Source organism: Peromyscus leucopus, chromosome 1 (assembly GCF_004664715.2).
Source record: "Peromyscus leucopus breed LL Stock chromosome 1, UCI_PerLeu_2.1, whole genome shotgun sequence".
Classification (NCBI taxonomy): domain Eukaryota; kingdom Metazoa; phylum Chordata; class Mammalia; order Rodentia; family Cricetidae; genus Peromyscus; species Peromyscus leucopus.
Genome location: NC_051063.1, coordinates 61,883,202 through 61,908,701, shown reverse-complemented (window position 1 = coordinate 61,908,701; position 25,500 = coordinate 61,883,202). Strand labels below are relative to the sequence as shown.

Below are 25,500 nucleotides of genomic sequence, written 5' to 3'. Positions count from 1 at the left end.
GGTGAGAATCTGGAGCCTGGACACCCTAATGCCAGTTCCACAGGGGCCTAGGTCACTGTAGAGTTGACAGGGAGTGGCCAGGCCACAGTGGACTTTCAGGAGCTGATGAGTGGGAACACACTGCACTGTCCTCAGGGAGGTGGGCAGCTCTGGGCCTCCCTCCAGCCACAGCAGACACTGAAGGCTTTCAGAAGACTCACTGGCTGGGAAGGTGGTCTGCCCAGAGTGTGGAGTTCAGCTCCAGGCCCCAGCCTAGCCTCAACTCTGTCAAGCCAGGGCTGTCTCAGGAGCCTGGTCCCCTTTATTTCCACCTTGCTGCTCTCCAGTTTTTCTCTTCAAGGATGAGCTTGCTTCTTCCAAGCAGTCCCCATGACCACTGTACACCCCGAGTTTGGAAGCAGCCCCTGGATATGTATGCTGCCCTGGAGAAACCCCTGCAGACCTCCAGTGGTCACACCCCACAGCATGGCCAGCAAAGAGACCCTGGAGGGAAAACAAAACTAAAAGCTAATGCTAACTGGTATGCTGTCTTGTACCTGTAATTTCAGCACTTGGGGGGCTGAGACAGGGGGATTGGGATTGTTATGAATTCTAGGCCAGCATGGATATCCATATGCAGTTCCAAGCTTGCCTGGGGTAGAGTGTGAGACCCCATTTCAAAAAACTAACCAAACACAATAGAAAGAAATGCTGGTGGGAAGCAATGACTGGGAAAAGGGCAGGGTCCCAGGCACAGGGCCTCATCAAGCTGCCTCAGCCTGGGCTCCTCCCACATGGGGGAAGGGCAGATGCCCACTTGCCTTGTGATGGTGCGGGGGAGGGGGGCACTAGGGAAGAATGAAGAAATCTAAGCATCTAGAGTTGGCCTCACTTTTCTCCCAGGGTCAGGGACCCCGAAGACCATCGCCACTGGACAGGTGGATCTAGTGAATACTGGGGACAGGGTCCCACAAAGCCTTCAGAGAGGGAACAGTGGAGGTGACTACATGTGCAGGGAGCCCATCCCAGGTATTTGTCACCCTCAGTCCCCATGTCCATCATTAACTGGGATTCCTGAAGTATTCTGTCTCCACCCCCACCCCCAAAGCTAAGGGCAATGTTCCCCGGGATGGATATCCGTGGCACAGGACTCATTGGAAAAGCACCATAGGATCCCTCTAGCCCCACAGCACCCCACCTTTGAATATTTGGGGCCTCATGTTGTCCCCAACCCACTGGGTTCCTCAGAGAGTGCTTCACTGAGCCCACTTCTTGTGGACGAATCAGAGGGATGCATACTTCAAAGGTCTTCCTCTTCACCTGCTGCCTCCCAGGTACCAGGCACCCTTCTTTCTTCCTCCCCACCCAACTTCCCCTCCTTTTGACCCCCCAAATAAAACAGAAAAGAACTCAGGAAATAGTATTTTAAATGCTTTATTAGGCTTGCAAGCGTTAACAGGTTAAAAACAAAACCCAGCTTTGGATTTTGCCAGAAATAGCATGTTAAAGGGACTGAGTTGGGGCAAACACCCGGGGCCACTGCTAGATGACACAGGCAGTGGCACAGGTGACAAATGGCGTTCGACGCGTGGGGGTCTTCAGGTGATGACAAAAGGGAGGGGCCCAAGAGGGGACCCCCCCGAAGACAACAGGGAAGAGATAAGATGGAGGGCCACACTAGGCATGGGAGACCAGGTAGGTGCCTGCATCAGGGTGATCTATGATTGGGGAGAACTGCAAATTCGGGGACACAGAGGATGGTCGGCAAGTGCCCCTAAAGCACCCATCCCCGCGAGGCACATCAAGTGGGTGGGTGTCCAGCTGAATGGGCAGGTAATTTAGGGTGCCTCGAGATCTTTTGGGTATCGGGCCAATTCACATTCTCCAATTATAACAATTTACTTCTTTTAGTTTCTGTCCAATGTTCCGAATGGCCCATTCTTCAGGCACTTGCCGAGGAACCCTCTGTGCCATGGTCGGGCTGACACACACCGCCCCCAGGGTGGTGCCAGTCCTGTCACCTGGGCCCAGAAGCCTCAGGCCTCTAGACTGCTAGTGGACTGTTGGGCAGGGGGACTGCACTGGAGGCAGAAGTGGGGGTGAGGTAAACCTCCAGCCGCCCTGGTCCCTGCCACAGTCCTAGGTACCGTGGGGTGGCTGCTACGGCTCACCAGACCCTCGGGCCTCGGGGTCCAGGTGACCCCTTGTACACAGCTCTCCTGGCTCTGCAGGCTTTAAGCCTCCCAGTTTCCCCAACTCCAGGCCTCATCCCACCTTGCCCCCAGGAGGTCTGTAGAGCTCCAGACCTCCTGGGGGCAAGGTGGGGTGCTGAGGAGTGGGCAAGATGACACTGAGGGACGGGGAGGAGGACTCCCCAAATGCTCAGAAGGCGGCCACTTGCTCCCGCCTGATGGAACCTGTCTACTCTCACATCTATATCCCCTTCCCCCCCAACTGGCAGTGGCCAGCTGGGGGCCCCATCTTTGTGGCCTCCGAGCACCGTCCTGACACTTGAGGGGACACTGCCCCCACGCCCCCTCCACTTCTCAGAACTCCTGGGACCAGCCACTGTCCTCAGAAGCCAGGCCAGGCAGCGGCCTTCTCAATTCCTTTTATTTCTCTGTGGGTGCGTGGCCAGCACACAACAGAGACTCCACTCCCAACTCAGGCCAAGCGACAGAGACAGATTACAAACAAAAATCATAAAGGGTGATAAATGGCGGAGAGCAGGACATGATGGTACTTGGTGATGATAGCTTAATGCATTCATTACGTGGTCACTGCTCCCCTGTTACTTAGGGAGTGGGTACAATTTGATTATGAGCGCATAAAAAGCTAAGGAGGGATAAAAAAAAAAAAAAAAAAAAAAAAAAAAAAGGAAAAGACGCCCCAAGAAACAAAAAGAGGGGAATAGATCAATTGGCATAAAATTTGGGGTCCTAATTCTGTAATTCTGCAAGTTGACCTGTGCCTCCTCCTGATTCTTCCATCCAAAACCTCTCTGGGACCACTTCCTACCCATAGCTCCCCCCACCCAGCCCCCACTGCCCCCCACCCACCCTCCAACCGCCAGACTTCCCACACTCCCCACCATCAGTGTGAGTCTCCTGGGGAGCCCCTAAAAGGTGGGGGCTCCCCAGGAGACTGACAGAGATGGCCCATAGGTGTGCTCAGGGTAGGGGGTATCCCCCAGATCTTTCCTCCTAGGAACACACCCAGGGTCAGGCTACTCGGGCAGCATGTCTCACTTGGCAGTACCATCTCCTTATCTGGCCAAACTTATTCTACACTGGGGGAGGCCAACACATAAGGTGGCTAGGCATTGGCCCACATTGTGGGGGCTGGGGAGCACTGGCCCAGATGGAAGTGAGCCTCCCTCCCTCGGAAAGACAGAACTAACAGTCTGATCATACACAGGGCCCACAAGCAGCAGCAACTAGATGGACTGGGGGGGGGGGGGCTAAAACGATGCAAACTGCTCAGGGAATTTGGGAACGCCTTGGTTTGGGCAATGTGGTTCTAATAGGAGTTATTTAGCAATTTCAATGTTCTCATCTAATTGTGAGGGGTGTGCATACCTATATGAGTGCGTGTGTGTGTGCGTGTGCGTGTGTGTGTGTGTGTGCGTGTGTGCGTGTGTGTGTGCGTGCGTGCGTGTGTGTGTGTGCGTGCGTGTGTGTGTGTGTGTGTGTGTGTGTGCATGTGTGTGTGTGTGAGTGTGTGTGCGTGCATGCGTGCATGTCTGTGTGTCTGCAGGGATGAGTATAAAAGTGCTTTTTAGGTAGTACAGATAAGTAAGATTTTTGGAACTTGGGGGCTTGTGCCAATTAAGTTATGTTTCCAGTTTTCATACTCTGTTCCTTTCCTTGGGTTCTCTCACCCAGCCCTGTGGTGACATGATGACATTTGTGATGGAATGGCCAGTGAAGAAAGAGTTTGGGTGGCCTTTGTTGTTCTCAGCCAGCTTAAGCTAAAGCACCCTATCTGAGTGGTGACAAGGAGAGGGCACTGAAGCATGACATGCCACCTGAAGAGTTTCGGGTCCCCTTCCTTTCTTCTTGGGTTCTGAGATCCAAGTCTAAGCCAATTTGACTAAAGATCCAAATGGGAAGAAGAGGAGGGGGGGGCCGAATTATTTTATTTTGCCAATTGTTTTTAAGCTAATTTTTAGTTTGTTTTTAGCCAATTGATTTCTTTTGTTATTTAATTTTTAAATTAATGGTTCTGGTGTTTCTAAAAAGCCAATTTGTTTTAAAGGGGCAATTTGTTTAAAGATTTTTTTTAGAATAGTTTGGGGGTGTCAACTTTTTGGGTTCTTTAGAGCCAATCAATTTGGTTTAGTTGTTTAGAGCCAATTGATTTGGTTTTGCTTGCCCGATGGTGTGGGGCAAAGTAGCCTGATGTGGGGAGGCGGGGCATGGGGGGAGGGGGGGGAAGCCTAGGGAAGGAAGTGGAGCAGAGAGATCTTAGTGTGGGACATGATGGAACTGTCCCTGCTCAAGAGGAGGCCACAGAGTGATGGTATTACATTGCAGAATTACCAAACAATTTGGTTCACTGATGACTGCTGGACATCTCCGAAGAGGCTCCCCCGTGGGCGGGATCGATGGGTGGTAAGGCGATCAGGGGACGGTGACGCTTGGCCTCTCTGAACGCTTCGAGCTCTCTGGCGAGCATGCGACCCCGGCGGGCACGCAGGAGGGCAGGCAGGCCTCTGCGCAGTCGTTGGAAAGACTGTCTCCAGGTGTCATATTGGAAAAACTTGCCCACGGGGTATCTGGGGAAGTCGTCCTGAAGAGGAGGCGCTAGTCAGCAGGTGTCAGGGTAGCACGTTAGCCTGAGGATCCAGCCAGGTCTCACATCCCCCCCCCCGCCCTCCCCACCCCCCCAGAGTCACACCAGCTCATGACAACTCCCCACAAACATCTATGTTTGTGGGCAGAGGCCAATAATAAAATGTGAGTGGACTCCGTAACACCCCAAATCAAGAAGCTGATGGTCTCCTTGCCCCACCCCCACCATTCTCTCAACCCCACCCCGCTACCTAAAAATTTTCCCTGTCCCGAGCCTCACCGGAAGCACGGCCAGAGAATTTGACACGTCCCTCTCAGACTTAGCGGGGGTGGCACAGTATGTCTCCAGGAGGGCCAGGTCACAGCGGCGGAAGCAACATTCTTCCACGATGCCACGGCTGCGACGGTGGTTGGCACGACTTGAAGGCCTGCCTGGAAGTTCCACAGGACAGAGATCTTTAGTCATCATCAGCTGGGGTCAGCACCCACTGGGGTGGCCTCCCCAGCTCCCCAAGGGAAGGCTACAGAAGGAAGTAACTACCTTTGCCCTCCCACCAGACCCTGCTCCCATACTAGGTCACCCTGCGGGGTTGCGGTAGAAGTGTGAGCCAGGTGGGCCAAGGTGCCCAGAAAGGAGAGATAAAGTTGCATGCTGCAGGACCAGCCCCTGGCCTCTAGTGCCTCCTGCCTGGCAACTAACATGGTACCGCCCACAAACTCCATGGAGACCAGAGGCCACACTGGAGTAGTTTGGAAAACAGGGAGGAGAGGGTGAGCCCCACAAGGGGGCTATGGTGGACACAGGTGTGGTCCCTGGACTTGGGGTCCTGGCCTGGTGCCACCTTGAGCCTGAGGGGCCCACCCCTAACCCCTCCCCCCCCCAGCACTGAGCTGAGACAGGGAAGATAGGGCAGGAGAGAACAAGACGGGAGGGGAGGAGTGAGGTACCCAAAATCCACTCCCTTCTCTTCTCCCGTCTTTCCCCTCTCCCCCACATATGCAGGTCCGAGGCTAGGCTGAGGGGTAGAGCCACTGAAGGCTCCACCTTGGACCCTCCTATTCTGGAAGCCTCTCTGTGCAGGAGTGGCTCCCTGAGCAAGGGCTGGCCCTGCAGTGCCAGAGGGTTTCAGAGTGCCCAGGAGCAGGAGCAGTTTCCAGAGTGTGAAGTGGGAGGATACTCAGAGCAGTTCACAGGCAGGTAGGTGGTAGAGGTGCAGAGGAGGAGGCAGGCCGCGTGTCCAGGACCAGGTGAGGAAGATAGAGGGCCCATGCCAGCAAGGAGAGTCATCCATTCTGGTGCCCCTGCCCGCCCAGGCATGCCCCACCTGGGTGCCCCCATCTTCTGTAAGCAGGGAGCCCATGCCCAGCCCCCCAGGCTGGGAAATTAAGAGAAGTGTGAGCAATATTGAAAGCAGATAAGCACCCCTGAATGTGGATGGTTAAGGTCTGGCTCTTCCTTTGTACCGCCCCACCCCCGCCCCCCACCCCGCCACCTCAAACTGCATGTACACCCAGGGAGGCCTGGCCCTCCCCCTCCCCTCCCCCACCCCACCCCACCCCACCCCACCTCTCCGGAGTGACTTACTGAAGTAAAAGCCGCGGTCCGAACAGACAAACTGAAGCGTGTCAACAAGCTCCCCACCGCACAGGGTCTCGCTGGGGCGGTAAGCAGCAATGCAGCACCAGGCGAAGGCCAAGGAGACCAGAAGCACCAACATCGACTTCCCCACTGGGGTCCCCATTGGTATCTGGAAAAAAGAGATGCAGGCTTTGAGCGAGGGGCCCCTGGTCCCAAGATGCTCCTCTCCACCAAAGACACGTATCATCTCTTAATTGAAAACGCAATTAAATTAGAAAGGCAGCTTGCTCATTCTGTATTTGACCTGCAGAAGAGAGGAGGGAGCCCTTGAATGGCTGAGGTCAAAAACCACTTGCGTGTGAAGAAACTCAACGGAGCCCGGGAAGGCACCGCGTGGTGGCTTTGAACTGTAAGAAACCCTCGAGGACCACCCACTCATAGGCGCAATTGCAGCTTGACCACACCCACAGCAGCAGGGGCCAGCGCTGGACACTGGACCTGGTTTCCAAGTGATGACATCATGGGGGTGGGGCCAGCCCAAGGGCCCATCACCATTGCCACTCCTACTCTGGCCTCCAAGCACTGGCCAAGATGGCAGACAGCTCCACCCCACCCACCGTGGAGCATGTGCATCCAAAGGGACCAGTCGCCAACCTCCCTGCCCCCCCTAAGCTGGCCACCCCTCCCTAAGCAGCAGAGCCACCTCCACCCATCCAACCCCCACTCCCAGGCCATGCTGAGCAAGGCTCAAGCCAAGAATTCAATGGTTAGCGCAACTGGACTGCTGGCACTCCTGTGAGCCTTGCTCTCCAGGGTCACCCAGCCCTCCAAGTCCAGACTTCCCTAGGCACCTCAGAGCTCAAGAGAAAGCCTAAAGTCCCATCCCAGGTCTCAACCGTTACTGACCAGGGTCAGCGACCCTAGAGAGTCCCTCTATGGCCCACAGGATCATCTTTCTGGTAGGAACTAAATTCTACCCAGGGTACTAGAGACAGCAGTTCGGGTCCCGGAGAGGCTGCACACTTCAGTCTGGAGGGACACACCCCCTCCACGGGCCACAAATCGTGTGGTCACAGGCTGGGGCAATGGTTTTCTTTAGAGATGAGAGGCCACCACCGCCCAAAGTAAGCCACCCTTGACCCTGAAGAAAGTAATGCCCTCCAGACCGCAGTCCGAAGCCTCTGCTCCACGGGCCCAGAGGATTTCTTGCTGCAAAGAAGACATGTGAGAGACCAATGCGGTATAGTCAAGAAACAAACTTGTTTGAGCTCCCTCGGGTAACTAAAAGTCACCTTTGCCCACCTCTTCTACAAGAGCCAGACCGCCCGCCTAACACCCTTTATGCCACGACCACCGCCTTGCGATCAGCTGCAACAATTAGTCCTGGGGGTGCGGGTGGGGGATGGGGAGACGGAGCTGACCTCGAAGTCCCTTCCCAAAGCCAGATCACACTGGCTCCAGGTCCAGCCCAGGTGGCCAGCAGAAGCAAGCAGGAGACTGACCAAGAGGTAAGGGATAGGTGAGGGCCCAGGGAAGGCCCAAATTTGCTGGAAGGGGCAGGCGGAGGGAAAGGAAAAAGGAGAGAACGGAGCAGGTGAGGAAGCTTGGGGCCAGGCGGAGCACAGGAGAGGCCGAAGGAGGACGAAGGCTTGTGAGAGGCAGCAGGCCCGGCTGCAAGGGCAGAGGCCCCAGGCTAGCCGATGCCCTGACCACCGCATGGGGCAGGCCGGAGCGGGATGGCAGCAGGGTTCTGGCTCCACGGCCCTGGTTACCTGGAGTTGGATAAGGAGGCCGCGGGGGCTGCAAGAGGTGGAAGGCAGGAGAAGGCTGGAAGGCTCTCACAGGAGAAGCTAATGTCCAGTTTGCGAGCTGGTCAGTGCCTCGGCTTTTATGTCTGAGTCGGCTCCTCCCAGTCCCGGCTCCACCCTACCCCCCACCCCCCCTCCCTACTGACCACTCCCCCCGCCCCCTTTGCACCCGCCCCCTCCCTCCTTCCAGCCAGTCCCTTCACTCCTGCACCCCCCCCCCAACAGCTCGCCTTGGACCATTCCTTAGCAAAGCACCACCAGTGGGAGGGGGGCCTCATCGTGCGCCCCCAGCCCTCTCTGCACAGACTCATGGGGGCGGGGAGGGGGCTCCTTCCCACATCCTCCTATGGAAAGTTCCACCCAGTAAAAGGCAGGGGCAGTTATTCCTCTTTAGACTGTAACATTTCTGCCCTTCTAAGCCCGAAACTGGCCCCTCTCCCTACATTCTAGGTTGAGAATGTTGGGGACAGAGTTGGGGTGTGCATGTGTGTGGGTGTGGGGGGGACAGCAAACTGTGGCATCTGGCCTGACTCCTTTGCCAATTTTGGGGGGGGGCCTAGCCCCGCCCACCCGCTATTCCTCTCTCAGTCTCATTGGCACCAAGTCAACATACCAGGGTGGGCTTTGGAGACTCTGCCCCCCTCCTCATCACTCAGCACCCTGCGGGGACAGGGCCTGAACAACACCAGTCATACATTTTAAAGCAGCTTACTCCCCCTCCCCAACACGCACCAAAGGACCAGAAATCTCCAGTGAGTTCAACTTACACACCCCCTCCCCACCAGTCCTCATACCCCTGCCCCCTCCCCCACCTCACGGCGCAATGGGGAGAGCCAGTTTGCACAGGGAACGGGTCCCCAGCCCCCACCCCCGGCCGCCCCAGTCCCGCCAAGCCCAGGCCGGGCCCTGCGCACCGGTCTGGGGCCCCTGAGAGCCCTTACCTGGAAGCCGGCGAAGTTACCACCCAATCTCCCTGCTGCGTGTTTGCAAACCGAAGAGCGGGCGAAGGCCCCTCTGCCGGGCACTCCTCTGCCAGCGCCGCTCCGACCGAGTCGCGGGGGCCGAATGTGCGACGGGCCAGAACGGGGAGATGGCTTTTTTGGTGGGGGGGGGGAGGACGACGTCTCTTCTGCTTCTTTAGGGAGGATGGGCTGTCTTAGGGCTGGGGCGGGCCAGATATTGTACTTTGGGGGGGAAAAGGTATCGGGAAATGAGGTCAGCTGTTGTATCAAGGATAGTGGGGGGCAGAGATAGTGAGAGAGACAGAGTGAACGTGAAACGGGGGGGACCACAGAGAGGGAAAGAGGAAGAAAGGACAGCGAGAGGCGGGTAGGCTCACAGCGGGAGAGGACAGCACTGAGAGAAACAGAAAGCTTATAATTAATCCACTTGGGTAGGCGAAGGCAGAGGGCGGACGTGAGGGGGGAGGGAGTCTGAGGCGAGGAGGAGCGGGGAGGGGGCAGGAGGGGAGCCTAGGAAAGGTGGCGGGTAAGTGCGTGCGCGGGGGGGCGCACCGCGAGCGGAGGAAAGGACGCAACTTCGAAGGGCCGAGGACGGTGCTGAGGGGGGAGGAATGGAGGCGTCACCCAGGCCACGGGTACCCAGCTCGGTTAGGGCCGACGGAGCCCTCGGCCGTCGTAAGCCCGGGCCTCTTGGGGGGGACAGGCGTGGCGGCGCCGCGGCCACTCGGGACAGCAGCGAGAAGAGGGGAGCGGCCGGGCTGCGCGCCGGGGAGGGCTGGGAGGGGGAGCGCGGGGGATGACAACGCCGGCGACCTGCAAGCCGGACTGCCTGCGGTGGGGACCGCCTCCTCTAGCGAAGCAGGAATGGGGTGTTGAGGTAGATAGAGGAGGAGGCGGTTGGGAGATCCGCAGGCCCGACGGAGCGCGGCCCCGCCGACGGCGCCCTGCGCGGGAGTTAGCAGCGAGGCGGCGGACGGCGTCGACGCGGGGCCGCCAGCCCGGATGGAGGCGCTGGCGGGCCGAGCGCGGGCAGGCGTGGGCCAGGAGGCGGGGGCGGCCGGAAGGGGGGGCCGGGGGCCGTCCTGGCCTCACGCAGCTCCGCCGGAGAGCAGGCAAACTCCGGGCGCCAACTCCCGGTTCTTATAGCCGCGCCACTCCGCGGCTCCTCGCCCGCTCGGGCCCCGCTGGCCGTACGCCCGCGCCAATGGGCGCCCGTAGGGCCCTCGCCCCGCCCCGGGACCGCCCCCGCAACTCGAGCCATGGGGGGGGAACGCGGGCCGGGGGCCCTGGGCATGGGTGTGCCGGGTGGGGGGGCGTGGGGCGCCCCAGCAGGCCCACGAAATACCGGGTATCCGTTCCAAAAAAATCGAGGCCCCATGTCATGTTTCCGGGGTGCCCTGTGCTTGTGCGACTGGGGCGCGCGGTGTGAACCAACGTGCGTGGCACCCTAGGCCTCAGTGGTAGTAAGGGACCTGTGCTCAGTTAGAGGGCTACAAAGTAGGCACATCCTGGCATGTAGAGTTCAGGCGCAAGTAGCTAGGTGCTGGGTCGAGGGTCCTCACAGGGACCTACCTCCCAGGCAGTGGACGGTTCCCAAGATCGGCTAGGGTGGAGCGCGCAGCCGCCACCTGCCTGAGCAGGCAGGGAGGACTGTGAGGCACCTCGAGTTGCAGCCAGATCCCGAGCGCCCCCCGGTGCTTTGCGTAGGGTACCTGAGCAGTGTCGGGGGGCCACCAGGTGCGCCACGAAGGGAAGGCTGGTTTGACCACGCCAGAGTTGGGCCCTGCGTGGAGCCCAGCGCAAAGTCTGAATCTTAACGCAGAAAAAGAAGCAGGGCTGGAAACGTAGCTCAAACCATACCTGTAAACCTGAGCTCACTGGAGTGCATCTAAGCAGCACGCCTTTGGGACCCACCCAGAATACCTGGATAACAGTTCCCTGTTATCAGTGCGATAAACTTGCGTAGGCGCAGGTTTGGCCCCAGGGGCCACCACGATAATTTGAGGGTCTGAGGAAACCATCTCCTGGAGGGTTCGGACGATGTAAGAAGCCATTGTGATTCTTATGGAGTCGAAACCACTCATAAACCGGTGCACCCTGCTCCCCACCAGCCCACGCCGCACACCTCTAGGAGTGGAAGGGGCCATCACCGGCGGAAACCCGCGCACCCCGGGCTAACCTCCGGGCCCAGCCATCAATCACTGAGCCCGCGCTCCGCGCACGCCTCCCCAAGCCCTCGACCCGTTGGACTGGAGGCTCCCAGCCACCGGAGCGCTCAGCGCCTCTCCCGGGTTTGGTTTTGCCCAACGCTCTGCCCTTCCCGTTTCCTGGCCGCCAGGCGCTTTCCCTACCACTGCGTTGTTTGCAGAGTGCAGGCAAAGTGGCGCGTGTTTCGGGGCACCCAGCCTAAGGGAGCACGGCCTCCGAGGGAGAAGCCAGCATCCCGCTCCAGCGCTGCTCGGGAGCAGCCCTGGGGACTAGCTGCGAGGTAGCCTGTTGCCCGCAGCCGCAGCTGCAGAGCTGAGGCACAGGGAGCGCGCCACGGGGAGCTCACCGCAAGGCCGAGGGTCGCGTCCGCAGGCGCAGGAGGATCCGAGGAGAAAGGCTGGAGAGGATCTGTGGAGCGCAGTGGACGTTGCTGAAGGTGAGCAAGACCCCAAGGCAGTCCCCAGTGTCCCGGGGCAACGCCCAGTCCGTTGGAAGACCCGGGGACAATGCCCAAATTTGGGGGAAACTGGGGGCAATGCCCAGTCGTTTTCCTGGACGAGGAAGCAGCACTGCCCACGTCCTGGCCGTCGCGCAGTGTCCTGAGCGTATTTGGGGCACACAGACTTAGCCAAAATCGGAGTTGTCTCTGGGACCCCGTAGGAAACTGAAGAGGCCAAAACTAATGTTATGCGCAGGACAGGGGAAGCTGCCGAGAGCGGCCAGCGGAAACAATGCTCAAATTTCGGGGATCCCAAGTCAGACCCTTGTTTGACTTGCAGCCCTGTGGATGACTGTCCCGAAGTAGGGGGACTCGGGAGAGACTCCACAAATGGAAAAACTGGTTAACAGCTAAATTTGAGATTTAAAAAAAAAAAAAAAAAAGACTCCCAAGTTAGGGAATGAGGGAAATTATTGCATGCAAAAATAGGGGGCATTTTGATCCAAATCTAACTTGGGGAACCCAACATCTTGGTCAGCAAACTTAGGAAAACCCACAAAAACCTAGATTAATTTGTAGAAGTTAGGTAGTTTGTTGTTGCTGTTGAATTTAAGAAAATTCCCAACATGAAATTTGGGGGAGCTTCATTTTAATTGCTTAAAATTGGGAAATGGGATTTTAGGGATTCAGGTCAATTATTTTGGGAGGCAGGAGTGGGGATTAAGATTTACCCTTGAGGCCAGAGGAACTTGTAGCAGCCGGGAAAAATCACCTCTATAATTTCTGTGGCTTCAAAGAAGTCTTCCAGAGAATGGGGAAATGCTGTCTAAATGTAGGGGAATTTGAGGAAGCAGTCCATTTGAGGAAGACAGAAAATCAATGTCTTTTAATATTTTAATTTCTTAGACAGACTTCAGTCCGTCATTTTGTTGAACAAGGGGGAAGTTTGTTTTCTTGGACAATGTTTGCGCTTGGAGAAACATACGAGAGTTTTAGGGATCAATAAAAATTACCCAATAGATGTTGAAATCCAAATTGCAGGGAGTAGAATTAGTAGCTAGGAAATGTGTAAAACACAGACTTTTAAAACCTAGGATTTGGGGGATCTGGGACGTTTTTCACTGTGCTTTGGGGGACCATAAAACATTGTCTAAATTTAGGGAGACTCTGGCAGGAGTCATAAATTCAACAAAGTTCATTAAAGTTTAATAAAAACCCAACTCTTTGAAAGAAAAAAGTCTCAATTTGTTTTGGAGTACCTGAATTTGGGGGCCTCAGGAAAATAATATTTGAATCTAAAGTTTCCCAGTATCCTTGGAACACTTTAGGGGCAATTCCTACATATCAAGGAATAGAGGTTATGAGTTCCTAAATCCTAGGACCTAAGAATCAATGCCCCAAATTTGTAATCTGCAGAGATTGTGCAGGGTGACTGGGGGAGAAAAGTTGAAATGTAAGAGGCTGAGTGTGTGCATGGCTGGTACTGCAGCGGGGCATAGCAGAAACTTTCCGTGACCCAAGGCTAACTAAACGTGTGTTGGGGCCTGGAAAACATGGCCTAATGTTTGAGGGTGCTCAGCATGGGCCAACATGGGGAATGAGGAGAAGGGTCCAGGATAGTACTGGACTTTGCAACTGGCGTTTGAATTTAAAAAAAAAAAATTTTTTTAATTGGAAAGCTAAAAGGACCCAGGGACTCTTGATACTTGGTGCAGAGAAAATACTCAGAATGTTCAAGGATTGGGGACATTCAACATTCTAGTATAAAGAAAAAGGCTTTGGCCAGTGGTTAATTTTGTGCCTTCTGTGACCCAGAGAGACATGTATGAATTGAGAGAGCATGGAAAGCTCTCTCTTGCCACATGTGAGCACACACGCCTTAGATCATTGCTTAGCCTGCTTTGGGAGCTTGAGTGAGAGCGCCTGTATTTTAAAAAACATAACAGTGGCCAGAAAGCTTTCAAGAGTGCTAGAAAACCCCAACTCCCGCGACCCTTGTGTGTTGGGGAGGGGGGAAACAGGGGTTCTTGTTGAGTGAGTTTTAGGGGTAATTTGTGAAAGCACTCCCTCAATTTTCTGGAACCCGGGAAATGAGAGTGTAGGTTGCTTGAATTGCCTACCTTTAGGGGAGGACATAGTAAGAAAGGCTAGAATTTCGAGGGTTCCGGGAAATTGTTTAGGAGGTCTGAGTGGGTTTCAACTTGTAAAATTTGGGGTTGGGGCAACAGACTACAGAATCTAGTGTATTATGTTCCACGTTAATGAAACTGGAGGGTGGGTGGCGGGGAAACAGAGTTAGCGGGAACAGTGCTGCAGATATAAAATGATGTGCTAGGGACACGGGAAAATAGCCCCCCGCCCCGTGGATACAGCGCCTAAATGCTGTGAAACTGTCCACCCTCCCGAGTAAGAAAAAATTGTCAGAAGGACTCAAGACCCCGGGCTTACGTTTAAATTTTAGGGAACTGAGTTAAGATTTTGCATATGAAACTAAAGAGACAGAAGCAAACTCGGGGGGCCCAGGCCACATAATCTAATTTTGGGGAGCCAGCGGAGGCTTAATTCCCACCTTTTGAAATGTTTGGAAATCAAATATCAAAAAAAAAAAAAAAAAGTTTCACTTGTGAGAAAAACAAACGCTGAATGATTTTAGAGGGCCCCCTGGAAAGCAATGCTTCAATTTTGAGGATCCCAAGGAAACAACGCCTGAGGTGCAGAGACGCTGCCGAGTTGCTCTGGCTGCCGGTAGACTACAGAGAACTAGAACTGTATTTGAGAAACTGAGCTCCCAGGCGGCGAAGAACGGGGCGCAAGGATCCGCGGTGCCAGGGAACTCACACGGAGCAGGGGCGCCCTCACGGGGGAACGCGGGCGCGGGGAAGGGGAGCAGGCGGAGCAGACAGGGAGCACCGGCGCCGGCGGAGCGTACGCCCGAGCCAGCTGCATTTTTCGTTCTTTTGCCTTATAGCCACCCAGAGGGCTTTGGGTGGCGGAGGCCAAGCCGGACGGGCGTCGGCGAGGGAGCCGAACGTTGAGCAAGCAGCCGCGCGCTGCTCCCGGAGGCTCCCTGGACTCCGGGCGCCCCGTTCGGCTCCCCGCCGCCCCTGCGCCCCACGCGTTCAGGCGCCGCGAGCCTAGGCGAAGCCGCGGCCCGGCGGCCGCCGGGGGCAGGCTCGTCCCTGGCTCTGTTTGGGGGCCCGAGGCACCCCCAGTGGCCACCCCTTCCCGCCCCTGCTCCCGGAACGCGCCGATCCGGCGTTGTTCGCTCCCTAACAATTAACAACGGAGGGATCAGTTTTGTTTGGACAGTATAGAAAGAGGGTAAAAAGTGGGGGAGCAGAGAAGAAAGTGGGGGGCAGAGGGGCGCAGAATGACACAGTGGGAGCAGTGACTGGGTGCCAAGGCCCTCATTTCGTTTTCTCAGAAAATTTCTGCGACTAGCCACTCAGTTCTGGCTGGGGAAAGTCCAGCTCCTTAAAGGCAAATATTAAACCCACACACAGGCTCACCGTGCTGTTGTTGGGAACAAGGCCACCCCCTCATAGTTGGGCAATGCTGGAGGTGAAGGGCCACGATTCTAGCGGGACCTGGGGGGTGGGGTGGGGTGTTAGATAGAGGAGGTGCTGGGGAGCAGCTGAATGGGGGGAAACCCTGGGACCATGACTATAAGCATTGCTTGTCTCTATAATCACTCACAGAGAGACCCATAGAGGACAGTATGGGGGGGGGTGGATTCTCAAAGCCTGACACTCTGGGGAGGCAGGAGTTAATGTCCTTCGACAGGTGTGGGGACCCAGGCAGGGTGAGGCATCTCCTTCATATTAGCTTGGCAAGATTGAGAGAGCACCCCCCCACACCCATTTTCCACCCAGAGCATGAGGCACGTGGAGAATGTTCCCCTTTCAAATTCCAGTCCGCAACAATCACCCCCGTGTCCTATTCCAAGAACATCTGGCCCTGTCCCCCTCCAACACACCCATGCGGCCCCCCTCCCACCAGCCTCTATCCCTGGCATTTTTTGGCCTGCCTGGGTGTGTGCCTATAGACTTGAGGAAGCTTCCAGCTAGGAAGACAGGGGTATGGTGATCCCCATTCCGGGGATACTTGTAAATTTGTTGGGAGTAAGAAACATTAAAAAAAGGGGTGTCTGTGAACACCCAGTCCTCATGAAGCCAGAGCAGGCAGGCTACAAGCCCTCTGCTGAGGGTCTCTTATAGAAAGAAATGGCAGATTGACTCCCAAGTGCCAGCTGGGGGTTCTCTACCTTCCCCAAGAAGTGGCACAGATGGGGGTGAACAAGATACTGGGACCAGAGCCCCATTTCCGGAGTCCTGCTTCTTTGCTCCTAAGAGGCAACTGAGAAGACAGCAGTCATAAAGTGACCTGTTTCATGGCCTAATCTCTGCTTTCCGCCCTGCAGAGGTGTCTTGGAGAAGCCACGGGATCACCCCTGGAGATGCACTCCTGGATTTTGCCAGGTAGGGAGACGCTGAGGTCATCTTGAGGTGCCCACTGAAGAGCCACCAGAGCATACAGGCGGGGTAGGGTGGGGAAAAGGACACGTATGTTCTCCTTCCTCTCTACATGACTCTCCACGGAGCCTTCACCTGGCCTTATTTAGTCAAAGTGTGGCTCAAGGGGCCGGTAAGAGGCTGGTACAGTTCCGGGTCAACCTAGGACTCAAAAGCGCTCAACCCACCCTCAGCCAGGGACCAACAACAGGATTCTCCCTCTAAGGCCCTCTCCTTTCCTCTATTTTCACTCCCTGCCCCCCCACCCCCTGAGGTAGGAAGGAACCTACTACATCCTTAGAATGTTATTGGGAGGGGGCTACAGTTTCCTCTAGGCAGGGCTTGACCCACCAGACTTCAGCCCTAAGTGCGTCTCAGTCCCTTCCCAGCCCCACCACCATGGCAGTCCAGGTCTTTCTGGGCTTAAAAGCTCAAATTCTGAAGAAATTAAATACCCTTTAAGATTCAGATTCACCCGTTAAGCCTGGCCAGCACCGTTAGCCAGGGGCTCTGTCTGTCTCCCTTCAGTCCATGGGTCTGTCTTCCTTACTTCCCCGTGTCTTTCCCCAGCTCAGCTGTTGCCCTAGCTTGGGAACAAGCCCAGCATTTTGCACACCCAGCTCCTCTCTGAGGGTCCCCGGTATGCTCTCCTTCATTCCCTGCCGGAGGGACGGACGCCTGCTGCAGAGGCCACACTCTGCTAGGGACCTGGCCACCACACTGGGACTCCACACCAGGAAGACCCAGGCTGTGCTCTGTGTTATCCTGCAAGCCTGGGAAGTCACTACGGGAACCACCGACATGAGGATTGCACCACCAGGCTGATCAACACACCCCAAACCAAAAGTAAGTAAGGGCTGCTGTGGGGGCACTGGGGGGGGGCAGCAGAAAAGGCCGGTGTGCTGGGTGGAGATAGACTGAGGCCACACCACTGTCTTAACTGCTTTAGTGTGAGAACCAACCTTTAAAAGGAGGGTTTTGGCTTCTCTTTGGCATGGGCATGATAGCCTGGAAGGGGTAGGAGTTTACCTGCTGGGCCCCACCCTGCCGACTCTGGGAAGCCTGTACTACTTGAGGCTTAGGCACAAGGACACAGACCCACACGCCGCTCCCCCTCCCCCAGCCTCCACTGCTCTGCCTTCCTGACACAGAGCCTTTGCCTTCCTGATCCCCAGTACCTGAGCAGGGAACTGCAGGGGCCACCAAGCAGCAGAGCGTATGCCAGCAGAGTCCACAAGGCTTCTGGCCCCAGGCCCTTTCTTGCTGCCTCCCATCCCCATTCACGCACAGGAAACCCATGGCCTCCAGAACACAATGGAATCAGGACACGAGCTCTCCTAAGGCCCTTCACAGGTCCCACAATGTCTCTTCGGTCATTATTTCATTTGCTATTCACAGTTCAGCCAGGAGGTCTGAGACTGTCACACACTTTGACAAATGGGGATAGACACAGAGAGGTCAGGCCACTAGTGCTGGGCCTCCACAGCTGCAACTGCATAACCAGGGGAAGGGGGAACGGGCGCCCCATGCCCAGCTTTCCTCAGTCTCTCAATTCTTTCTAGCTAACGGTTTCTTCTTCTTCTTCTTTTTTTTTTCTTTCCTCAGATTCTTCCCTCATCTGGAACCTCTGCCTTTCCCTCTTGGGCTGTTTGACCTTTAACCCTCAGCCCTTGCTACCTTTGCTCCGGGACTCCTGGGAGCGCAGCTTCAAGGATCTACAGGCTACAGAGACTGCTGGATGACTGCTCTGCCTGCACCCTGTGCTCCCAAGGAGGGGCACGTGGAGCCCACCTGAATTCCAGATACCGACTGTGTGACTGAATAGATTTCCTAGCCTCTGCTAGTCCCTTGGCTGCAGGGGACTTGGCTGAGCCCAGTATCTGCAGCCGTCCAGATGTGACTCCTATGCTAGAGATGCCTCTGCCCTGCTGGGTGCACGATGGACACTCACCTCTGGGGAAGGACTGGGGCTGGTGGGCGGCTTGATTCAGTTCTGGGAGCGTGGAGATCTTCTGGGCCACAGGCCACAGCAGCTGACCCTGGGGCTGGATTCACGGGCTGCTCTGGCTGGTTGCTGCTCAGGCTTCGGCTCAGGCCCTGGCTCAGGCCCTGGCTCAGGCCTCGGCTCAGATTTAGGCTCAGGCCCTGGCTCACGCCTCGGCTCAGACTTAGGCACAGGCCTTGGCTCATGCCTCGGCTCACGCCTGGGCTCATGCCTCGGCTCACGCCTGGGCTCATGCCTAGGCTCACGCCTGGGCTCATGCCTCGGCTCACGCCTGGGCTCATGCCTCGGCTCACGCCTGGGCTCAAGCTTTGGCTCAGGCCTGGGCTCAGGCTTAGGCACAGGCCTTGGCTCAGGCCTAAGCTCAGGCTTAGGCACAGGCCTTGGCTCCAACTTAGGCACAGGCCTTGGCTCCAGTGTAGATGCAGGCCTTGGTGGAGGTACCGGCACGGGCCTTGGCTCAGGCCTTGGCTCAGGCCTCGGCTCCAGTGTAAACGCAGGCCTTGGTGGAGGTATCGGCACAGGCCTTGGCTCAGGCCTTGGTGGAGGTATCGGCACAGGTCTCGGTGCAGGCTTGGTTGCATACTGGGCAACAGGTTTAAACGCCGAAGGAGATGGAGGACCCTGGGCTATGGGCTTGGGTTCCTCCTCCTTAACCGCCGAAGGAGATGGAGGACCCTGGGCTATGGGCTTGGGTTCCTCCTCCTTAACCGCCGAAGGAGATGGAGGACCCTGGGCTATGGGCTTGGGTTCCTCCTCCTGCACAATGACCTCGAGCTCGCTGGTGACTACTCGGCCCCTGAGGAGAAGCAAAAGTCTTTGAGATTATCTCAAAAAACAAGTCTTCTCCAGCCGAGTCTGGCCCCCCTCCCACCTTGCTGCTGGATAGGGAAGCCTGTGGGTCAACTTGTCAGGGTTGCTCCCCTCCCCCACCCAGTCCCTTCAGCTGCCTAACCACCCCCACCCCACCCCCACCCTCCCAAGTAGAAGGGAGAAAGCAGTTGGTGAGAAGTCACTTTGCCAAGTTTGACAACTGCTCCGGGAGAGGCAGGAGACCCTCCTTTGGGAAGGGCAAGCTGGCCCCTTCCTAATTAGGGATGGGCTTCTGCCTTGGCACGGGTGTGGGTGCTGCACACAAAAGGCTTTCTTTGAGGAGTCACAGTTAAAACTGTGAAAGTCTTCCACTCCTCTCCTCACACCCCCGCCTTGGATGGGAACAAAAGTCAAAAGAGCACATGGCTCTGCTTTGGGAAGGCAGCCTCTGGAAGGGTGGTAGGGCTTCTCCAGGAAATAGCTCCCCTCCCCATAAATGCTATCCTGGGTGGATTGAGGTGTCTGGGATTCCAGTTGCAGGGAAGAAAACCTTTATGCACAAATGAATGTGCACCCAGGAGCGCTGCTGCCGCCCCAAATTACTATTTGTGGACGGGAGCACTAGAGGGAAGGTGCGCACAGCAGCCGGCATGGTCAGGACAGAAGTAGCTTTTGTTTTTTAAACGCTGCTAGAGAATAGCAAGGGAAATCATCCTCTCTTGGTCCTTCTCCTTGCTCTCCAGTATCCTGGTGGTAGTTAGGAGGTATAGGATATAGACGGGGAAGCTTTGCTTTTAAGATTATATGTATACATACATACATTTTATATATACATGTATGTATAATACATACCCCACACTGCTCTAGAATCTCTAGCCCCTCTGCACATTTTCGGGGGCGGGGGGGGGAGTGGAGACGAGTGTGCACCAAGGGGAAGTTTTTCACACAGAAAAACTCTTTCCTTCCACATTTGTGAAAACAGCTGTGTACTCCCCGCCGGGAAGAGCAAGAGACCTGCCTCTCCCCTTTCGCATGGTAAATTAGTGAAGGGAAACTTACTTTCCTTGTAGTTTTGTGCAGCCCCGTAAATCCCCTCCCCAATTGTCTTTCCTGTCCCTGCAGAAGTTAAAGTTTCTCTTAGACCCGTCCATGCTACACTTAGACCCGTTCACGTTACAGCCCCCCACCCCCCACTCCAGTCCGATCCAGCAGCAATCTTTCCCTTTTCAGAGACCAGGATCCTAACTGCCCCAAGTCCCCAGCCCACTTAAGGGTATCAGAATATTTAAACTACAATTTCACTCACACACAGAAGGAATGAAAAGCCAATTAGTTACCTGTACTCTAGTCGCTTTGAAGTCCCCGAAGTCCCCGGACGGTGGAGAAAGAGGACCGGGGGCTCACCGGTGCCAAGGATTCTCTTCCGTAATTCCTTGGGCGATGAGCTGCTGGCTGGGCCAGGATTAGCAACCTCCTCCAAAGCAGGGGGTGCTGTAGTTGTGGTGCCCAGACACTCCAGCTGAGTTGAAGTTGAAGGAGAGGTGGAAGGGGACGAGGCTGAAGCTGAGGCTGAAGATCCGATGAGAGGGTCTTTTGGAGCTTGCATGATAACAGGGCCGCTAGCCGTAGGCTCTGCTCTCCACCACCGAGCAAGGCACCTGCTCAAATGCTAACTGACTGGCTTTGCCACTCACCTCCTTGTCCTCTCCACGCTGGTCTGCAGACCCCTCCAAATTTGGAAAATTATATACTAGCACAGTGCAGCAAAGACTTCTGGGGCAGCTGACGATGGCAACCCCCCCCCAGGGTATGCGGGCATTAGGGGGTGGGGCTTTGGCCCATGCCTGATAAGCGGAAGGACCTCTATGTGGGTTGGAACATAAGCTAGAAACACTTCCTATTTGCTAGGGGGTTGGGACTATGTGCAGGGGGTGGGGAATGGGTGGGACTTCACTAGAGTGACACTTGGCAGTCACTTGACACCCTGGAATGTGGTGGGCGTGGCACAGGTAAAAAGGGGCGTGGCCTATTCAAATTAGAAGCAAGGTTCAAAATAAATATTAAAATTACTTTGTAAGTACTTCCGGTGCATCTGTGTGGCGCAGCGCCATCTTGGTGTCGTTTCATGTTTCATGGCTACTCAACTTAGAGTCATCAGTCATCTGACCTGGCCCCCTGCCCTCTATGAGTGGTGCCAAGCACTAAGTATACTGGTGCAGATGGCATGTATAGTGACACTTGTTCGTCCTTTTTGGAATGTTGATTGGCTGGGTTCTCACCCCATTTTAGCTTAGCCGCAACTCCATTTAAGGCACAGCCTGAGGGCTGACAGCAGCTGGGACGGGGCTCAGATACAAGCATTGCCTGAAGTCTTGTTTGTACTCTGAAACCTTTGTCCCTGGCTTTGAGGGAGAGCAGGGAGTACAGCAAAGACTCAAAAACACCGGTTCACTCCACAGAAACCCACTAGTCCGTACCCTTTGCACTCCAGCTAATCTTTTTATCTTACTCAGCTTATCAACCCAAGCTAAAATTTAATTATTCCCTCTCCCTTTGTTATCTAAATCCCCCCGAACTCCTTAGTGGTAGAGATAGGCATGTTTGGGGAGAATGAGACTTTCTGTAGGGGAAGATAATTAAACTTTAGGGGAATTCATATCTGATGGGGGTGGCTCAGCATTATACAGACATCCTATTCCATGGGAGAAGGGCAGGTGGGATTTTTCACTATACTTATGGATAACCCCAAGTCATATCTGAGATACATAGCAGAGGGCATCTCACACTTCACAGAGGTGAGGCAGTCCTTTCCTTGTAAAGATTCTAACTTTACTTTGGGACCTCTAATTAGAAGTGCTCCCCTAATAAGCACGTGCTCCCCTCCATTGCCTGCTGCAATATACCTGGACATTGCAAGATGTTATCACTAGGGCCTTCTGGGAACATTTGGCTGTGATTTACCAAGCCAGAGGTTTTAGCATGGGGAAGGCAAAGGCTTATTCCAAACCCATGAAGAGATTCCTTGGTAGTGCCACAAGAGGAGGTGCCCTCTGAGCAGGTAGAAGGCCAGGGGGCTAGAAGGAAAAGCTGGCTACATCCCACAGGTCACATGCAGAGAAGCAGAGCTGGACTCCTTCCAAATGAATCCAAGCTCTGTCCCCCTGAATTTTTACCTCTGACTAAGCCCAGGGCTATTTTTATTCTATTAGGGTCTTAGAACACAGAATGTTTAAGGAAGGGGAGAATACAGGTGAAGAGTGCCCATGGAAGAGCAACTAAACCACGGTGCCACTGAGGCAGGAATGGGGTGCTAGGCATCAGTGAGTTATGGTTTGAGGGGAATTATAATTTTTTTTCATAATTATATTTCATGGATGTTCTATGGTTGAAGGACACGGTCTAGGGGACCCCAGAGGAAGGGACCACAAAAGAAGAACAAATATTGGGGTACAGCCATGAAGACACAGCACAGAAACAATTTCCTCACTTGAGGTTTGGAAAGAGGAGAGTCATCTAACTAAGGGGGTCTGTCTGGGCTCTCATTTATGGAAAAGTGCTGAGGTACCCCTAGAAATTCCTAGCATCTAATTTTCCTTGCCGGGCTGCTAAAGTGGCCTCATGCTGACATCTGGTGGCCATATCTGTAATTGCAATGTACAATCTAAAGTGCTTACTGCAGGAATTTGGGGGTACTCAGGGAGGGGAATTAGGGAGAGGCAAAGCTGCAACTCTTATGTAGCCTTGTACTGGGGCTTTCTTTTTTTGCTTCTACCCTATCAGGCATTTTTTCTTTGCATATCTTCCTGTCCTAGGGCTTGGAAACATCCCAAACTACATAAACCTCAAACACCTTGAATCATCTAAGTTCTAAGTTTAGTTCTAAGAAAACTGTCATATTTATATTAAAATTAATTTTATTATGGGATCTTTCTAGGTACAATTCCAGGATCCCAGATAAGAGGTGGGGTCCCTGGGAAGAACTAGGGTGGGCTAAATTTTGTTCTTAATTCCCATTGGCATCCCCACCACCCTGTACCTGGAAAGGGAATTTGCAAACCTGGCTCAAGCTTGTCATCTGGTGGTCATTTAAGAAATTACACTGAGGTCTCAGAAAACATCTCTCTCCCCACAATCATAATTACAGGGTGCTTTATTAAGCCTTGGGAATGGGGAGAAGAGGGCAGGTGTTAGGGCTGTGAATGTAGTTCAGTGGTAGAGTATCTTGCAAGCATGAGGCTCTGATTCAATCCATTGCCCAGAAAAAAAAGCCCTCTTATCCTACCTGCATAGAACTTGTTCCTAACCCCTGCACATTGACCTCCTCCCCTTGGCAGACTGGCAAAGACTAAGACCACCTTCTCAAAAGCTACAAGGCCACAGCTGAGAACCCAGAAAACTTTGTGCCTGGGGATGAGGGACCCATTCTGCTTCTACACACTGCGCATCATATGGGAATAAAGTGGGCACAAGGGGTTGGTGCCTGCCTAGGTTCAAATACCTAGTCTGCTCATTACTTTGGGCAATATACCTAGAGCCTCCATTTTCCCTCCTGACATCACAGGTTGTTCTGGAACCATGTGGAAATGCAGCTGAAACAATTCAGAACCTATTACCATGGGAGACCTGTCCATAAAGGCTCTTCTACCTATTCAGACAAAACATTACTCCAGATGGGACTCTGGGATTTGGGGTGGAAAACTGGCTAGGGCTGCCTTGAGAGCTGAGCAAAGATTTCAAAGAATAGCAAAGACCTCCTTGCCCTAGCACACACAGTGGACCTCAGCACCAGAGGACTCCCTCATCTGTAGCATGGGACTACTGGTCTCTCCCAAGAACTTGCTCTTGGCCAAACCCTTTCTCCCTGATCCACTCTGAGATGAGTGGAGGCCTCCGTCCTCCATCCTTCGGGATCCTGTCCCCTAGAGTATGGTGCTCCCATCTAACCATGGCTCTCCTGGGAGCATACGCAGGAAGTACACCAGCTCCCTTTTCTCCACAAAACCCACATGGGAGGCAGTGCTAGCTCCAGGAGACAAAAGCCAGAGACTCCCAGATCCAAGACATAACCCTCCACCAGTCTGACCCATTAGCCCTCATGATTCAGCCCCACTGACCCAGGGAAGCTGAAGGTGAAAGGGGAGGTGAGAACCTCTTCTTACACCCACAACACCCCCCCACACACACATTGTACAATTTGTGGCTATAGCCACCCCCTGTTTATACCATGGCCAGCCCATATGCCAGGCCTTAGGGAAGAGTTCAGCATAAGTCCAATAATGGCTCTTAGCAGTGCCTGGCTAGGGCTTATAGGGAGGCCATAGTGGACCTGCCTCAAAGCTACAGACTGTAGAGCATGGATATTGCTTCAGAAAGCCTTCCCATCACTCCCTTCTTCCTTGCTTTTAAGGTCTGACTATGCAGCTGGAGCTGGGATATGGGGGTCTCTCCTTTGTTGGCTCTCTCTCAGCTCTTCTTCCAACTCAGCCAGCCCCTCCCATCTCCTTTTCAGTATCTGGGTTCAGGTGGAGGCAATTTGCCTTCTACCAGTTCCCTAGTCTTGCCAACGGAAGCTGTGCTTGGTCCTCAGAAGTCAGGCCTGGAGAAGATCAGTCAGCAATGGCCAGAGCACAGATTTGAGTGCCTCAGTGTACCCCTGGTCCCCAGGTCCATTCTCACTACTTCTGGGTTACCAGGTGTTGCTGACCCATGCTAAGGACCTGTGCCCTAGAGAAACTATGAGGAGTCTTCCAGGTCCCCAGCAGTCCAGGTCACAGTAGGTCTTAGGGATGGACAGAAGACCAGAGACCCAGCTGGAGTAGATCTCAGTTCTAAGGCAGGGTGGCCCTTTGAAGAGCAGAGGGGGAGTGCCAGGGCCCCAGCATGAACAGCCGCAAGCTGGCAGGGCTGAGAGCTCCTACTCTGCTGTCCACAAACACAGATGGGCTGTGAGAGTCAGAGGGAGGTCCTGGTGGAATGTGGGTCATTGTCAGCCATAGGATACTAAGCTTTGCAGGACTGTGGGGGAATGAGGCCTAACAGAACCATGAGGGTCTGTGGATGTCCAGGTTTGGCAGCTTTCAGACCTACTTCTGTCATTGGCAAAATACAGGTATGTCTGGGAAATAATCCACCAATAGTCCCCCGAGAGGAGGCACACATGGCCATTGGGACCTGACTGGCTCAGCCAACCAGAGTCAGTGGCCTTGGCCCAGAGGTCGGAGCTAGTCATTTTGAGAATACGGATGAGGCACTGGACAGATGCTGCATCACTGTGACAACTCTCAGTCTGAGGAGCCCTGGCTTAGGTCCTTTTTGGAGAGAGAGGCTTGTTGGTAACCCTATGTCTCAGCCCAGGCCCAGATTCAAGGGTCAGCCTCAAGGGTATGCAGATCAAAGGCTGGGTTCT

The 25,500-nt window shown here is 54.7% G+C and overlaps 1 protein-coding gene across 9 annotated transcripts; it reads right to left on the bottom strand.

The window, feature by feature from the left end:
- Positions 1-3,688: 3,688 nt before the first annotated feature.
- On the bottom strand, positions 3,689-21,148 carry LOC114694075 (insulin-like growth factor II). 9 transcript variants are annotated; one of them, XM_028870821.2, is made up of 5 exons: positions 12,500-12,604; positions 11,676-11,737; positions 6,358-6,520; positions 5,053-5,204; positions 3,689-4,770 (listed from the first exon to the last, which is right to left on the bottom strand). In XM_028870821.2, exons 3-5 carry the CDS (start codon positions 6,512-6,514, stop codon positions 4,534-4,536), a joined length of 546 nt encoding a protein of 181 aa, XP_028726654.1. In that variant the 5' UTR covers positions 6,515-6,520; positions 11,676-11,737; positions 12,500-12,604; the 3' UTR covers positions 3,689-4,533. The 9 variants fall into 9 exon arrangements, with proteins under 9 accessions (XP_028726654.1, XP_037064768.1, XP_037064760.1 ...); XM_037208873.1 differs by lacking the exons at positions 11,676-11,737; positions 12,500-12,604 and adding an exon at positions 18,231-18,255; XM_037208865.1 differs by lacking the exons at positions 11,676-11,737; positions 12,500-12,604 and adding an exon at positions 17,458-17,481.
- Positions 21,149-25,500: the final 4,352 nt, after the last annotated feature.

Bases quoted from the DNA above. Each gene is read 5' to 3' on its own strand.
- LOC114694075 (XM_037208861.1), bottom strand. From the start codon at position 20,700: ATGCAAGCTCCAAAAGACCCTCTCATCGGATCTTCAGCCTCAGCTTCA. The intron at 19,081-20,431 runs GTAACTAATTGG...GCTTCTCCTCAG, and splicing joins TCAAAGCGACTAGAGTACAG to GGGCCGAGTAGTCACCAGCG.